Raw genomic sequence first — 17,874 nt, forward strand, 5'->3', positions numbered from 1 at the left:
GGTCAGAGGTGGTTGCAACTGATGGTTTCGAGTGGGGGGGCGTAGCTAGTCGGAATGAGGGAGAGAATACCATTGCAGTATTGAATAATTGGAGCCCAGACGCAATTTTGTAATTTTCAAAATTTCTGATCCTCTGTATAAAAACAGAAAATTGGAAAAACAGTTTAAAGATCCAATCTTTTAATTTGTCAAGGAGGAAAAAAATGAAAAATTGGATATTGGAACCCATTTTTCAGTTTTTCCAAATGTCCGTTTGTGCTTAGAAAATTGAACTAATAAGCGTTACACTGACCCAAGTTGTGTGCATATCATCTGCTGGAATTTAAAAAATCAGCGCGAGTAAAGATGGCAGCAGCGTTTGGTGAGCAAAAAAAGGCAAAACCAACTCAGTTGTCTGGGAACAGCTAACGTTAGCTAACCCTGCGGTCCCTCTGCCTTTGCCCCCTCCCCCCGCTGTAGTAGACTATAGTAGCTATATGTAAATGAGCAGGGACGTTAAATCACCTGTTTCACGTAACATTACTCTAAGGTACCATCTATGTGCTGGATTTTTCCTAAGGTTAGCTAGCAAATAAGCCCACTGACAGCGACATTATTGTTGATATTTTGGCACAATGTTTAGTAATGACAGTAGTAGTGGTCATAGTGAGTCAACATGTGATGTGAGATGCACATTGTGTTAGGTCTGTGGAACTGTTCATTAGCTGTGTACGCTAATGTTATATGTATGAAAACGCGAACCGACTCACAGTAGTAAAACAGATTTTATTCTGATCCAAAGACTCTTTCTGTGAGATAAAGGACACTAACAGATTATACCCTGGACACTATCCATTATATCCAAATGTTAATGAGTAATCGTGTTAAATAATCGTGATTTCAATATTGACCAAAATAATTGTGATTATTATTTTTTCCATAATCGAGCTGCCCTAAAACACAGATGGCTCAAACTTCAGTAAACAAATGCACAGTTCAAAGTTGACATAAAGAACATGGAGATGTGTTGAAGGACATGGACAGACACACGAAAAGAGAACACACACACACACACACACACACACACACACACACACACACACACACACACACACACACACACACACACACACACACACACACACACACACACGAAGCAGCTCTTTGCCTCAGAGGGTATCCAGCACACCTGTTCTTGATCCACTGCTGCCATTCCTTCCCACAGGCAAAGTCATCCTTTCAACCCCCTCAGAAACTAATGCATATGTAACTACAGACAAACTGCAGCTGCTACAACTAGCCCCACTGAATGTGTACATGTTTGTGAGGGCCTACACACACACACACACACACACACACACACACACACACACACACACACACACACACACACACACACACACACACACACACACACACACACACACACACACACACACACACACACACACACACAGGAGCCTTGTCACTCGTTACTGGCATGCATGCATAAAAGCAAAAGCACCTGGATCACATGCAGTCAATCTAAATTTGACAATGAAATGTAAACCCCACACTGTCAAATGTACAAAGAACAGTGCACCTCATATATTCACTCTCATCCTCAAACAGAGTGAGACAATGGTCACTGTTGCATTATGTAATGTGTCTGCTGTTACTTCACCCAGAGGACACTACAACATGACCTTCCCTTTGACTTGCACTTGAAGTTACTGCTGGATGGGCCTGGATCAAAAGCGTGTATTCCTGTGTGTGTGAAAACACTGGGCGTATGTGGGTGTACGATAGAAAATGCAACACTATTGAAAGATGAAGAGACAGGGGCACTAACTCAAAGCTATGTTTGTGTGTGAGTTTGAGGGACAGAAAGATACAGATAAAGACTTAGTGAGGAGACAGTGGGAGAGAGATGGTATATGTAGGCCCATGTATAAGAATGAGACATGAACACTAAGTTATAGGCGTGTGTGTGCGCGTGCATGGTAGCATTCGGCAGGCAGAAAGACAGGAAGCACTGCTGTGGGGAGCAGGAACAGCGGTGCTGATCAAAGCCCATGCGGGTGACACTATGGGCGGAGTGCCATTGTTTATTCACCAGCCACCTCTTCCTTTTGGCAGGGCGAGGTGAGCATGTGTGCTTGTGTATGTGGGTGTGTGGAGACAGACAGAGTTTGAGACAGAAAGAGTTCGCAGATACAGAGTTGGAAATATAGGGTGTGTGAGAGAGAGAGAGAAGAGACAAGGCCTCTGTGTGTGTATGTGTGTCTTTGTACCTTTCTCTTGGCAGGCTAATGTGGGCTTGAGTTCTGTCAGATTTGGCAGCTGCACATTTCAGGCACACACTCATACATACACTCTCACACACAGGCAGTGCACACGGCCACACAAGCACACATCATGTATTCAAGTAATCCCAATAACCTTACTATTAAACTTCACATTCACCTCAACCCCCTGCGTCTCATAAAGGAAAAAAAAAACATCCACAATATGAGACATTTTATACCACACGTAGGGAAACAGATGACAGATCAGGAAGTGAATAATCCTCTCACCCAAACGCTGGCTATGTACCAATGATCTACACTGGCTTCCTCTATATTGGTTCCCATTCCCCTTAACTGATATGAATACGCTTTCATCTTGTTTTCACCTTCCACAGTCCTTTGACACTGGCCTGGTTCCAGTGCATTACAACTGCCCACTCCTGCCTTGCCCACTGTTATGAGATAATTGGTAACCTAAATACAACTAATTCAACTTCATATGAGAGATCACTCATAGGAAACAAAGGCAGGGAGTAAGGTGAAACATTGGAAGGGCATATAACATAATTTTCTCTTTATTTATTATCCACTGTGTGACACAGCAACTTCCTTTTCCAAATGGATGGATGGATGGATAGTCCACACAAGCATTTTATTGAATCTCACAACCATTCAATTTATGTATGAACCAGAAAACCAAAACAATGAGCTAAACAGTACAGTTTAGAGTACAAAAAGCCCATTCACATAAAAATACTTGGAGCCCAACAGTGGGTCTGCTCATTAATCTGGACAGGGGCATCGCACTAACCAGCCTGCGCACTTCACATCTGCAACAGTTTGCGACACACACTTTGATATTTAGTCTATTTCCTATTCAAACTGAGAAGGGCCAGCAATGCAAGTACCCTGTCTGTGACAACACACACAAGCGCTCATGCCTATATGTGCACACACACCACACGCAAATACTATCTAAACGTCACTTATACAAAAACCCCAGATAATAAGCATACTTAACGGTACTACCGTTGTTCTAAAAAAATGGGCTTTACGAGATACAAAGGTCGAAAAAAAAAAAAAAAAAAAAAAAAAAAAAAAAAAACCACACAAAAGGAAGTAAATTAAGGGAAAAAAAAAAAAAAGGGGGGGGGGGGGGGAAAAAAAGGCCCATCTCCCCGGGGCGCCGGGCTTTTAAAAAAAATTTTTTGGGATTATCCCAATTCAAATGCGCGGCTAACTTTGATGTTATTTTCTTCCCCTCCCATTGTCTGAAGCCCCTCGCTCTCTTCATAATCCGAGCCCTTTGAAGTGAGCAGCATGGAAACAATGTCAGCAGGCGACACACTCCCTCGATGGCCCACTGACAGCTCTCCACCATTTCTTTGTTTTCTCTCTCTCCCCCTTTCTTCCCTTGTCCTTCTGTTTGCTGTCTCAATCCTCAAACTTCCTCCATCCTTTTGTTGGTTCTCCCTCGCTCTCTTTCCCTACATTGCGTACCATCTCATCCATCTCCTCTCCCTTCAAGTTTTCACCAACTATTTATTTTAATTATTAATTTTCTGTCTCTTTATTTCCTGTTTGACCAATCTTACATTCTTCTCCCTCATTGATTCTCTTCTTCCCTTAATGTCTGGCCTTTAATAAGCAATTCAACTATTAATTGGAGTCTCATTAGCGGGTGGTTAATACAGGGGGGATCATAATAATGAGGACACAGATAATGGAAACAGAAAGCCTTTGTCTGCTCCCAACACAGATGCCATGGCCTGTGTCTTGTAACACAGCCTACAACAGAGGAGATGGTGTGTGTGTGTGTGTTTGTTGTGTCATGGTAGTTAGATTACAAGCAACAGAGACACAATGTGAGCAGGTGTGGTCAGAGTCATCCACCATAACATAAAGACAAACATTTCATGGAAATGATGGTAAATGAAGATTAATTATTGTGTATGTAACTTCATCATAGAATGTTTATGTAGTTTTTGTCCTCCATTTAGACAGCAAGCAAAGATTGTGAATAGGTAACGACTCCCTTCAGTGAAACAGGAATACAAAAATGATTAAATAAATTGTTCATATCGGGTTCACACTATGGGGTGTCACTTAAAGCTACATTGTGTAAGAATTTCTCCCATCTAGCGGTGAAATTGTATATGACAACCAACTGAATATTACTTTCCAGCCCTTCCTCCTACGGTGGACGTTTACACGCAGCTGTTCTAGCAACTCCAATATTAACTTTGGTCTTGTTGCTTTGCCTGTCGCGTTGTCGTTTTAATTCTCTTTTTCGCTTCCCTGGCGTGTAATCTCCCCCTTGCATTTGTCACGGTGCCAATAGGTGTAAGAGGGCGAAACGCGGAGGTATGTCCCTCTTTGGCTAATGTATTTTAAAGATGGAGACGCTACATGGCTGCCGTCATTCGAGCGAGTCACTCGTATGTATTCTGAATGATTCTGAATGGCAGATTCTACACATACAACAATACTTTGATTAGTTGGTGGAAGTAATTACACATGAATGAGTACATATTTGTGGAAGAACAAAGTTTATTTTTGCTAAGAATCAACTAAAAAAAAAAAATCACACAATGTATGTTTATGCATAAAAAAGTCATCAGCTCATCTTCTACAGTGCTTTGCATGTGTGTAGTCCCACTGAAAATGACTGCCTGAAGCTTTTCTGATTATCTGAACACATGATCACAGTGAATGTGTTTATAAATGAGTGAGACAAGGGTTCTGAAAAGATCTGCCTGGGTTACGACTGAATGATTTGGACCATAGAACCAGTACCAGCCTTTACTATCAATTGCATATGGAATGCAAAAGACATTTTGGGCATTCTAGTTGTGCGGCAGCCGGCAGGACTGGGGAAAGCCATTTTAGAGCAAAACGGCCGCTTTAGGGGCCTGGGCTACCAGGGCCTAGAAGGAGAGGAGAGCTAAAAGGAGGCTCACAGATTTGCTTCCTTACTATATGAGGCAGCTGCAAACCACAAACAGACAAGGTTGCGTTTGGGAAAATGTCCTGATCCCAGACACAACAACTCTTTATTTAGTAAGCCACACCCAATCAACTACCACTGTGTCCCTGTCTGGTTGCTAGGGCAAGAGGAAGAATTAAAGATCCTGCGAGTCCAAAAGAGAAATCGGCACAGAGGAGAATGAAGATCAGGTAAAAGAAATGAACAAAATATTGTTTTATCTACATTTAAAAATGTGTTGCACTGTATGTAAGACAGTCACATACATGACAACTGTGTTGTATAGCTTACTTCAGTTTCCCTGAGCTACCTATGGCATGTTTACTGTTTACTTATATAGTAGCCCCTTTCGCACAGCTTGTTCCAGGCGGGAATGATGCGCCTTTAAGAAGACAGCATGGGGGGACAGAGTTGTTAAGCCAGCAGGGGAGTTAGTCGCAGAGCCCTAACAAAGACGTCTGTTTGGAAGGTGCAGCCGGCATAGCGGGAATACATATAGTACGATGCACAAGTTGACCACAGGCAGATAAAAAAGTGACAAAGCAGCATTCCGAGTAGCTGAAGATATTAATAACTTACAGAAACATTGCAAGCAATAGTCCACCTTCCCTTCCACTCGCTCTCTCCCTCTCTTAAACACATACAAACGCAGGAGCTGCGGCCATTTCTATCCTTCTCTCTACTGACCATTGTGCTACTATAATGCATAAAGTTGGCAGTTTTGGGGATCGATCGGGAGGTTGATTACCGGTGTGTATCGGCTCACACACACTAGACACCGACGCTGTTGTTACACGTCATGCCTCTTTTGCTCCCGGAAGGCCGGCATGCTATGTGAAATCACACACTGGGGCGGCATTATGCCGCCTTTGCTTGGTTCTGTGTGAATAAACAAAGCCTGCATAACTGCAGACCTTCTTTGCGGCACTATTGCGGAATCGTTAAAGGAGCTAGTAGTGTCTCAATTACTAAGCAGTGGCACATCAAAGTCAAACAGACAACGAGACATTTTTCATTCCTAATCTCTTAATTGTATCAACTAATATTGTTCTACATGTGAAGTTTAATTAGAACAGGTTTAAAGAAATGAAGTGAGAAATAGAAATGTGAATGCTTAAAAAAAGGAGTTTAACTGTGAAAGAGAATGACAGTAATGATATAGAGAGGCTATGACTAAAGAAGTGGGGAGCAGCAGACAGATTTACAAGGTCCAGCCAGACACAGAGCACACAAGCCACTTAAAGACACTATGGAGTTTGCAGCTTACTATATAAATGACAGAGCCCATACATACAAACCGTGACCGTGCTTTAACAAAAAAAAAAGCGATCCGTGTCTACTCCATAAAAGTCAAATCCAGACAAGGCTTTTTTTTAAAGATGTAGTTTACGGACGTTTTTTGTGCTTTTCCCAACTTGTAAAAAGTCTTTAATTTTTCCCAAAATTGTGACATGCTGCTCTGATTCATTACTGTAAATCAGCATAGATTGTGATCAGGGTTTGTTTTTTTTGTCCACCAGCCAAATGGCTAGGGAATGTTCAAATTGTACCAGCCACTCAATAAATTACCACTGTTTTTTGGCTATTGAGTGAAGCAAACCTATCAGCCACTTACATATTTTACCAGCATTTAGCTAGTAGGGTCATGTTGCCACAAACTCCGGTAATGCAGTAATAATGCGCTGCCCCTCACATCTATTGATAGTCATTTGTGTCTCATATCATCAATGTTTATAGATGCAATTATTAAGTGTGATTAAGTCCTCTAAGTGCACGACACTGACCTTGTTGGCCCTATCAGCATGGTGAGTTATTGTCCTCCTCTCCTCATCCCATCGAACGTTGGACTCCTCCAACTGCTTGGCCATGGCCTGCTGCAGACGAACAACCTCTTCCTTTGAGTCACAGACAGATGTCTGTAGTCCCGCAATTAGCTATAGGTGAGAAGAGGAGAGACAGGGAAAACAAATCCAGTTAGATTTTTATTCTTAATTTGATAGAAAATCAGCAGATGGACAACTGATCACACAGTGACCCACTGGTCAGTGAGTATGTAAAAAGACATGTTGACATACTGGGGAATGGATCTTGGGAAGTTTTTTTTCCAGTGCATAGGTAAGTTATATGTACTTTTGACAGTGACACAGTAAAAAATGTCAAAGTGCAGAGAAAACATGTTCACTCAACAAAATGCTGATTTGCTTCATTTCACTCATCTGATAAAATGACTTGTATCAGATGGAAAATGTGCTTCACATTCATCACAGATTTGGATGGCAGTAACAATTAGGGTTGTGCCGATGGATGATATCATCGTCCATTGTGATGTCGGCCAGCCATCACGATGGACGATGATATCGTCCATCGGCACAGAGAGAGCCACCATCGTGATGCCACGCCCCCCCACCCTGTCAAACACACTAATCCTAGTCGCTGGCGCTGGACGGGAAGTGCGTCGGTCTTAAACTATCAAAGACACAAAGACAAGACATAGGGCTCCTTAAGTGGAAGCTACTTTTTCCCCCTTTACGTGCAACCTATTTGTGAAAAAGACCATCGCTTTGAGCAGACTGGATTGGCTGTAGTGATACATTCTCTCTCTCTCTCTCTCCCTGTCAGTTGTAGCTTGCTCTACCTTCTAGTAACGTTGGACACAGCGGTCTCGAGTGAGAGAGAAAAAAGCGTTAACGTGGAACGCTATCACACTTTCCTTCTCCCCTCATTGGACTAAGTCTGTCGACACTACTCTGTGCGTGCATCAATAAGTAAGTCTGAGGTCCTGTAGGTAGTAGGTACGGGACGATGTTATGCAGGATTTATGAATATACGTTAGCAACAGTAGGCTAATTCACGAGAGTGCTATTTTATGTGTGAGCTAATATTGCGCATCTGTTCATGTGCGCTGCAAGAGTTATGTTTCTGTTTATTGAATGCGTTATTCAGTGCAAACATAACCGAGAATGTAGTTTAAACTCAGTAATGATGGTATATTAGGTTATTACTGTCGCTCTGTTGAAGGCAAACGTCCCACTGTACTGTCGTTACGCAGATCACGGACATCTGATTGACTTTACTGCACCGTACTTAAGTTAAAGTAGGTCACGTTGTAAAACCTACCAGCAGGGCACCATTTACAGAGGGCATTTAAATGTATGTCTAATCGTTTCTATGTTAACTGTTGGCCCATAGTAGTAGAAAAAAATATTTATGTAAAGAGATATGAGCTACCCCCCGGCGATGATATTATCGTCCATCACGATGTTTTACTGTAAACATCGTCAACTGCCAATTTAGGGGACATCGCCCAACCCTAGTAACAATCATCACCTTGAAACACTGAGTTTTCCCGGAGTCTCATGTTTTGTGTCTTTTTTGAGAAGAGACAGAAGACACAGTGAAAGCAGAGAGAAGAAGAGGGAAGTAAAAAAAAAAAAAAATAGACAGGAAGGAAAAAACAACTTCCTTTTTGAAGAGGGGAGTGACTGTGTTGGTGAACTTGCAGTGCACACCAAGATGAAAAGGAACTGCCTTGGCTTTGAAATCCTCCAGTCAAAATTAACATTCTATTTAAGCCACTGTCAGGGAAAGGCAGAGGAAAGATGAGAGAGAGTAAAAAGAGAGAGGGAGAGGAACGGAGAGAGGGGGAAAGAGAAAGAGAGAGACAGAGGCGGTGGTGGGGAGCAGTGCTGCTGCTAGCTTTGGGCTAGACAGATAATTGTTTACCGTGTTCAAACTCTGGAGGACTAGCCCTGCTGGAATCTGCACACTGTGTGGGAGTATGGGAGTTAAGAGTGGTGCGGGTCGACCACAGATAGAGAGAGAGATAGAGAGAGAGAGATTAGGCTTATTTTGTCAGCAGGAAAGCCACATGAAAGCAACAAATGACACATTATTATGGGAACATCATTTCTGGGCGTAATCATTATTTTACAATATGGATTCCCTGCATCTGCTGGTCTTTAGCCCCCAGGCGGTGGCGGCACTCTAAACTAGTGAACTCAGCTGTCTGTCTTGTTATTCCTGTATATATATACACAATACAGCACCTTTTTTCTGTCTGATAGCCAGCCAGGCCTTCTGTAATTGGTCTGGTGAGACTTGTCTATTTCCCCAGCCTGCTAGCAAGCTCTGTTCAGGGCTAAAGGCAGGATTACCTATCCATGAGCCTGAGGTAAAAAAAAAAAAAACAGTGGAGAAATGAGCAGGTCTTGTGTTAATTCACTTGTTTGTAAACAGAAGGGTGAAAAACTAAGGCCATACAACGATGGCCACCATAGGAAAGGCAAGGCTTTGCAAAATTTCATGAAAATAAGTGTGAAAACCTGGTGGCGGATGTTGAAATAGTGTAGCCTGGTTCCAGACCTCCTAATTGCTGCACACACCTATGATCTGTTAAAAGGAACACACCGACTTATTGGGAATTTAGCTTATTCACCGTAACCCCCAGAATCCTACTGCTCCGAATTGTGACAAAAGTGACAAAATAACGCCAACATGTTCCTATTTACATGTAAATGCGTTTACAAAAAACGTCACATGAGACACAGCCGTCTTCTAACCGTAAACAAACCGGGAACTATATTCTCAGGCGGAAGAATATAGTACTTGGGCGGAATGATTTGCTTTGCAGCAACCTGTCTGAGAATATAGTTCCCGGTTTGTTTACGGTTAGAAGACGGCTGTGTCTCATGTGACGTTGTTTTTTGTACACAACATGTAAATAGGAACATGTTGGCGTTATTTTGTCACTTTCGTCACAATTCGGAGCAGTAGAATTACTGGAACCATTCACCTGCATGTTCTGTGCTGGCCTGATGCTGCTGGCGGCGTCAGACAGCCTTACAGCACGCACTGAGATGAGAAGGGTATGTATTGACGGTGAATAAGCTAAATTCCCAATAAGTCGGCGTGTTCCTTTAAGCAATTGAAATAGTGAGGTGAGAACAAAATGGCAAGTGACAGAAAAATGCTTAGTCTTCAGAAATGAACAGCTATTTAATGCATTGGCATGCGCAACTGAGCTGAAATAATAAGTCAATGAATCAATTAGTTAATCGACAGAATATCGACTATTAATCTAAAACTATTTTTAGACCAGCTCCACTATGTTCACCAGCTAGTTTGTTAACTTTGACTGCTATTTTGTGTTGGGCAGGTGGTGTACAGAGCCTTTTCACTGAAAACAACACTAAGGAGAGCAGCGAGAGTGAAAGAAGAAGAACAGTAAATTTGCGGGCATAAAAACCAGAATAAAGCGCTGATGAACAGTAAAATGCTGTGTAGAGCTGAGGAAAGCTGTACAGTCGGGTGATGATTATCTGTGGGTTCATCCCTACATTTGAATTAATACTGCAACATATCCTATTTGGTTAATACATGCGGTACATTAAATGAGGTACATTTGCATATGGAGTGAACTTCAACCTCTTTCTTCCAGAACATGGTACTTCTCATGTACTGTGCCTCCCATGGCAAACTCCCTCCACCACCTACCTACTCCCACGGTGGGACGGTCAGGGATAAGTAATGATCTCCCGCCAGTACCACAGCTACCACCCACTGTAGCTGGATCATTAAGTGAGGGAAGGGAGCACAGCCCTGTTCAGTTCACAGGTCACCCAGGAGGACCACTCACAGCTAGATGCTTAACACACAGGACTGGATTGGAGAGACACTAATTAGGAGTCTGTGTAAATGTGTGTGTGTGTGTGTGTGTGTGTGTGTAAATGAGAAAGGCAGAGAAAGAGAGATAAAACCAAAGACTTAACGTGCAAGAGAGGGATGTGTGTATGTGTGTGTGTGTGTGTGTGTGTGTGTGCATGCATGTAAACATATACCCGTATGTGCTGCGTCTTCAGTCCCCTCAGGATAATGTATGGCGTGGTATGTTTTTAATTGGGTTATTAGCCATGCAGTTGAGCTCAAGAGCGATGCCCCCTGTCAGACACTGAGGGGTTAACAACTGGGGTTAGCCTTTGAGGTTCAAAGGCCTCTTGTTTACATTTGACTGAGTTGCCCCAAGGGGTAGGCAACACCCACCACCCGTCCCACCTTTACCTCTTAAAACAAAGCCGCCCAAGCCCATGACAAATACCCTGCATTAATCAACCATATTAATGTGTTTGCACAAAAACCCACACCTTCAGCATAAGCCTGTGTATAACTACACACTTCAACAAAGGTGTTGAATTCTGCGCACCAAGACTTTTCTTTATTGTCAGAGAGAGAGTGCCGTTTGTTGATCCTGTGCCAGCTTTGTGTCCCCAAAACAGAGGATTAATCATTTGTTGCTTTGTCTGCGGCGGCGTACCACAACGCCAAAGCAGGCAAACATGGCTGAACTTTCGCACAGCATCCGACTTCTTTTGAAGTCGAGCATTGTGTAACCTAATAAGCTACCGTTTTCTCACAACATCTGCTTGTCAACCCCGCTTTCAACTCTGGGCCTTTGCCAGCCAACCCAAAATGGGGGGATTTAAAAAGGAGAAGAAGAAAAAAACCAAAACATCTCCCCCCCCCCTCCCCTTTGAATCTCCTCTTTGTGTAACGAGGTGCAATTACGGCCAAATGATTGTGATATTTTACCCTGCTACATAATCAAGAAGAAAACTCTTTTCTTTTGTAATGTAAACACTACTTAGGTTTTTTTTTATCTTTTAAACTGGTGAGGTAAAAGCTGCCTGAACTTTCTGAGACATTTTGCGGAATGACAGAGTCCTGGGAGTGTGTGTCCTGGGAAGTTATATTCCTGGTTGGAGAGAAGAATTACCTCAGTTTTAAATGGGGCTCAGTCTGAGGAGACAAGCAGTAATGTTAAACATATGGGCCTCGGTTGGAAGTGTGCCATGACATGAGGAAGAGAAACAGGTATGGAGCAAAGAGCTATTAAAGGCACAGGAGAGAGAATGGAGAGGAGGAGGATACTGGTGCAAGTGAACGGACAGGGGACAAATAAGTGTGTGAAATATAAGTAGGGACTTTAACTGATCTTTTAAGGTTGATTTATACTTCTGCTTCAAGATCTTGCAGAGGCTACATCATGGGTTGAAGTCCCCATACAGACCAAAGTATGGTGGCGGACTGGTAGCTGGACAGGTGCCAGTTCACCTTCTGGGCACTGCCAAGGTGCTCTTGAGCAAGGCACCAAACCCCCAACTGCATGATGTCCATCGACAGCTGCAGCCCCCTCACTCTGACATCTCTCCATTAGTGCATGTATAGGTACTGAGCATGTGATTGTATTTCAGGCCTGTGTGTAATGTGTATTCTTTTTTTAAGATCAATTTTTTTTTAATTATTTTTCCATTTTAAACATACAGAACAGACAAACACACTTGAAGAAGAACAACCACCCACTCCCACCCCCCACGGTCTCAAGGAAAAGAAAAGAAAAGAAAAGAAAAAACAAAACAAACAAAAAAACAAAAACCTTGCCTAGTCACTCTCCTCTACTTCTTGTAATGCTGAGGTCATTAGGACCACTAGCGGCGCCAGGATTTTGATTATAGGTTGGCCTCCAGAAAACTGGATGGGCCAGTTAAAATAAGCCCAAAAAAAAATATATATATAAAAAAAGACAGCCAGACACTAACGTTAATGTTAGCCTACTTGCCTTGCTGGTGTGAGGGGGTGGCTACGGGAGGACTTGATGGGGAGAGGGCGGCCGAGCAGGATGCTAACTCGTCACTTGTAACCGTGTTACTTAAAATGGCGGGAGTTTCCTCCTCCTGCTCCTCGGAGTTTTACTTGCTGAATTTAAATGAAAATTTCTTTGCTTTTCGTTTCATATTAGCTAATAGTTACAGTCTGTCTCATTGAGCTTGTTTGAAAAGCTTGCGTGCAAACGTCATTCATTTCATTGGATCACTTGCTGGTGAAGATGCAGCCTGTGGGCAGGCTTAACAGTCCACATGTGGGATAGAAGCCGCTGATTGGCTGAGAAGCTTTCACTCAAAGCTTTCCTCGGGCTACTTTTTGGATGAACTGCTAGAATGAAAATCACTCACTATAGGCCTGGGTCAAAATGGGCGGGCCTGGACCTAAAATGGGTGGGCCCAGGCCCACCCGGGCCCAATGGTAGCGCCGCGGGTGATTAGGACTGATACTTGTGCTGCTACGTTTTTCCATAGGTCTATAGTTGATGATTTGGCTTTGTTAATCTTTGCTGTAGAGAGTTCAAGCATAACTATGTCCAGAAAATACGCCAACCACTGTTTTATACAAAGCGAGTGTGGGGGGGGGGGGGAGCCAGCATTGAGCTATCATTTTCTTGGTCGCGGTTGAGCCGGCTAGCCAAATTTTCTTTGGTCTCCCAAGCAGATGTAATTTAGAGTTGTCATTAAGTAACAAAACAATCGGGTCAGTAGGAATTTGACATCCTATCACATCAGATATTATTGATGTTGTTTTATTCCAAAACTCATGCACCTGTTCACACTCCCAGACCGTGCAGGAAAGTTCCAGTTTGTTCAGGTTGGCAAAACGTGCAATAGGGAGTCGGAATGGCTTTAGAGACGTATCTCTTCTGAGGCGTCCAATATGTCCAATATGTCCAGTATGGCATATGTTGAAGTGGATCTGCTGGTGATTTGGGTTCTTGGAACAGTGGGAAATGTTGTCAAAAAACGGTCTCTCAATTAATTCTCCTCCGAGCTCAACTCTTGCTCCCATTTCTTTACTATTGGGAGTTCTCCTACGGATACTTGCATCAGTTTAGCATAAATCCTGGACACTAATCCTCTCACAGGAAAATCAACAAGCCATTTAATGATTGGGTGGGTCTCAAGACTGTTTCCCCATGGTACTCCATAACATTTTAGGGCTGACTTTAAGTGAAGATAAAGGAAGAAGGATGTCCTAGGGACCTCAAAGCTAGCTCTCAGGTCTTCAAAACTTAACATACCTTCATCATTGAATAACTGGTCTAGGGTATAAATACATCTGTCACTCCACTGGTTGCAAACAAAAGGTTTGTTACCACACATTAATTGTATGTTGTGCCAAATTGGGGTGTTCAAATGCCACTTATTGGTGTAGTGTAGTTGCTCCTCCACCTGTTTAAAGTTGGTCAATGTGATAATAGGGCCATAGGCTAGCATACACTTTTTTGGACACACACCTGTGAAGGCAAGGTATTGCAGTCTTAGACTTCCAGTGAGGTTTTGCTCTATTTCTCTCCATGGGACTGTAGATGAGGGGTCTATCCACACTCTGAGGGCCCGTAGCTGAAAGGCTCTGTGGTACACTTTAAGGTTGGGGAGGGCCAGGCCTCCCGTGTTTGTGGTACGTTGCATGGTAGAGTATTTTAGCCTAGGTTGTTTATTATTCCAGATATACTGCCGGATTACGGTATCAAGTTTCTTCCAGAAATGTATTGGTGGGGTCAAGGGGATCATTGTACTTAAGAAATTCACACGAGGAACTATTTTCATTTTAACAACAGCAATCCTGGACCGTAGCGATGCCGTCAGTGCAGACCAATTAGCCAGATCCCTTTGAACACTACTTAGTATAGTTTCATAGTTGTCCTGGACAACTCGCTGTAGCGATGTGTGAATGGTGATGCCCAAATATGTAATTTTGCTTTGGGTTGGTATTGTATCACTAATAGCTGATGTCACCTGTTTGTTGTTCAACAGGAGCAGATTCAATTTATTCCAATTGATTTTATAGCCAGAGATTGAGCCAAATTCGTTAAAGATTTTAAGAAGTTTTGGAACAGAGTTCTCAAGGTCAGATATGTACAGCAAAATATCATCTGCAAATAACGATATTGAGTTATTGGATTTAATCTGGACATTACATATTTTATTTTGCCTTATGGCCTGGGTTAACGGTTCAAGAGAGATTGCAAATAGCATGGGAGATAGCTGGCATCCCTGTCGCGATCCCTGCGCGATGGGGAATGGCTGTGAATGCAGGCCATTGGTTAAGACTATGGCCGTGGGATTCGCATATAGAGTACGTACCATGTCAATGAATTTGGCTCCCAAACCAAGCCTCTCCATTACTTGCCACAAGTAGTTCCACTCTAGGCGGTCAAAAGCCTATTTCGGGTCCAGTGATAAAACTGCTGCCGTTGTTGGAAGGTTTTTGGCTTCTTCTATTACATGGAGTAATTTGCGTATATTGTCTGTAGCTTGATGCTTTGGTGTAAACCCTGATTGGTCGGGGTGGACTAGTTTCTCAATGAAGCGTTCTAGGCGTAGTGCCAATGAGGCTGATGGGCCTGTAGTTCGAGCACTCCGTAGGATCTTTACCATTTTGTGTATGACCAAAATTAGTGCAGTGTTGGTTTGTTGATGAAAGGTGCCCCTCTCTATGGCCAAGGTTAAAGTTTGTAAAATGATAGGTCCTACTGTGTCAAAGTACTGTAGTTCCATCCAACCACGGTGTTTTCCCTTTGTTAGCTGTTTTTAACACTGATTTGAGTTCCTCTAACGTAATGGGTTGACCCAGTTCTTCTTCAGGTTTAGCTCTTTCAGGATTGCAGGAGGATTCATACAACTTTGAATAAAAGGATTGGAAAGTGGCAGGGATATCTTTAGGATTCGTTGAAATACCTCGGTCTGTGCGGATGCCTTTAAATATTTGTTATGCAATACAAACAATGTTTTAGGTGTAGATTTATTTGCTGAACTTCATGCCTGATATGGGATGTGTGTGTGCTGTGCACAAGTGTGTCTGGGCAAATCTCCTGAAGGGTAAAGGGCAGGGTGGTTTGCTGTGTGTTTAAGAGTGTGTGTGTGTTTGTGTGTGTATTTTCATATGTGCTTCCTCATCTCTTCCATCAGTTTGTCCAATCTTTCAGGGGGTTCAGTGGAAAAAGAGGAATATAAAATGAAAGAGCGGGAAAAATGAAGGGTAAAAAAGAAAACTGAATACCTGGGCAGACTTGGCGAGCTTCTGACTGTACTCCTTCTCAATCTGCTTCAACCTGCTGTTGGTCTGCAATAAGAAGGGAGAGGGGAGTGTGAGAAAGAGATATGCAGACATACCGATAGAGAGACACAAAGAGAGAGAGTTTTGAAAATGAATCTTCTATTAGGAAGTGCATGCACACACTACCCTTCCAACCCACACACACACACACACACACACACACACACACACACACACACACACACACACACACACACACACACACGTTGACCTCTGCCTCTTGGCAGTGTGCCCCCGCGGTGCAGGCCTGTGGCCCCTTGGCACAGCGCCAGTCCCAGCGCTCATGTGTGCCAGCAGGTAGTGATGGGCATGGCGCACAGTGGGCACCACGGGCATTCCCCTTTGATCACTTGCCAACAAATCATCACTTAACAAGAAGGGGGGAGGGGGGGAATTAAACGTTGCTGCCAATTAGCTATAGGGAGAAAAAAAAGATGATCGGGAGAAGCTGGGAGACACAAAACAGGGGAGACAGAATAGGAGTGAATGGAGATTGTTGCTGTTAGGAGTTTATTGAGCGGTGCTCATCTCTTTGTTTATGGTTGTTTCTCTATGGGAAGCCAGCCAGCTGGAAGCAAAAACTGCCAGTGTCTAATATAAGATCTGCCTCCATTCAGCTAGCTGTGTTGTGATGCCAGAGTTTCAATGAGAGGCTAAACAGTGGAGTGAGATAATTAGGTGTGAAGTGTTGGAATTCGATAGGGATGTTGATAGCTGCCTGTACGCACAGTGACAAGGTCTATACAAGTACTGCAGAGAGCAGGCTTGAACTATTGGGGGATATAGGTCATTACTTGAAAGGCAGGCAAGTCTTTTAAGGGGATGCTGATCAACTTAAAACTCCCTGCTCTATATTCCCCAGTGAGCATCCCGCAATGCCGTTGATGAGCCAGTGATAAGCAACAAAGTATAACGCACCAATATTTAATTCTTGAAAGCTTCCTGATTACGAAGGAAATATAAAAATACCTATATAAACACAAGCCAACATTGCAGTAACCCTGATTTATAAATTACACACACACACACACACACACACACACACACACACACACACACACACACACACACACACACACACACACACACACACACACACATTCAAACACACCCGCTTGACTCTCTTGACAGCCACTGACAGACGGACAACTCACTAACAAACACTGTTTCATTGAACACACCCCTCGCAGCCATCAACACCTGAGCTGCGTTTGGACTCTGCACCCCTTCCAAACACTTCCTGACAAACACAGCCACCCTGCTCTGAGCGGACACACCTGTCACCACGGAAACACAGAGCCATCACCAAGGATACCGGCCTGTCTTCCTGTGCCAGGGATCTGAGTGGCAGCCCACTTGTCCCTAGGGGCCCTATAGCAGCTGATGAGAGAGGGGGAGACAAAGAAGGGTGTAGAAAAGGCAAGAGAAAGAACTGTGTGTGGGAGAGGGGGTGCAAATGGAGTCCTTCAATGTTTTTCTTTACAGCTGACACATTTGTTTTCTCCCTTTAATGGTGCTGGACTGCTCCATCTTGGCTACAGCTTAGATGACACTGTGGTAGTTACAGTAGTATTAGATTTAGTTTTACCATAACTCTCAAGCAACCTACATTTGCTAGAAAAACATCATCACAAAGAACAAAAAACATGATTTTCTTGAAAATAATAGGAAATGATGAGACTTAAATGTGTCCCAGTAGTG

At 43.2% G+C, this 17,874-nt stretch overlaps 1 protein-coding gene across 5 annotated transcripts in view; it reads right to left on the reverse strand.

Moving 5' to 3' along the window:
• cep112 (centrosomal protein 112) overlaps nt 1-17,874 on the reverse strand; it is a 137,968-nt gene that overhangs the window by 29,597 nt on the left and 90,497 nt on the right. For all 5 annotated transcript variants that reach the window (XR_005641884.1, XM_039825065.1, XM_039825063.1 and 2 more), the window contains 2 exons: nt 16,117-16,179; nt 7,017-7,166 (listed from right to left, as the gene is read on the reverse strand). Coding sequence is in view for 4 of the 5 variants with exons in the window: in XM_039825065.1 (XP_039680999.1) it covers nt 7,017-7,166; nt 16,117-16,179 (213 nt within the window). In the remaining variant the exon portion in view is untranslated. The remainder of the gene's footprint in view (nt 1-7,016; nt 7,167-16,116; nt 16,180-17,874) is intronic.

The sequence above is a fragment of the Perca fluviatilis genome, chromosome 15, assembly GCF_010015445.1.
Source record: "Perca fluviatilis chromosome 15, GENO_Pfluv_1.0, whole genome shotgun sequence".
Classification (NCBI taxonomy): Eukaryota; Metazoa; Chordata; class Actinopteri; order Perciformes; family Percidae; genus Perca; species Perca fluviatilis.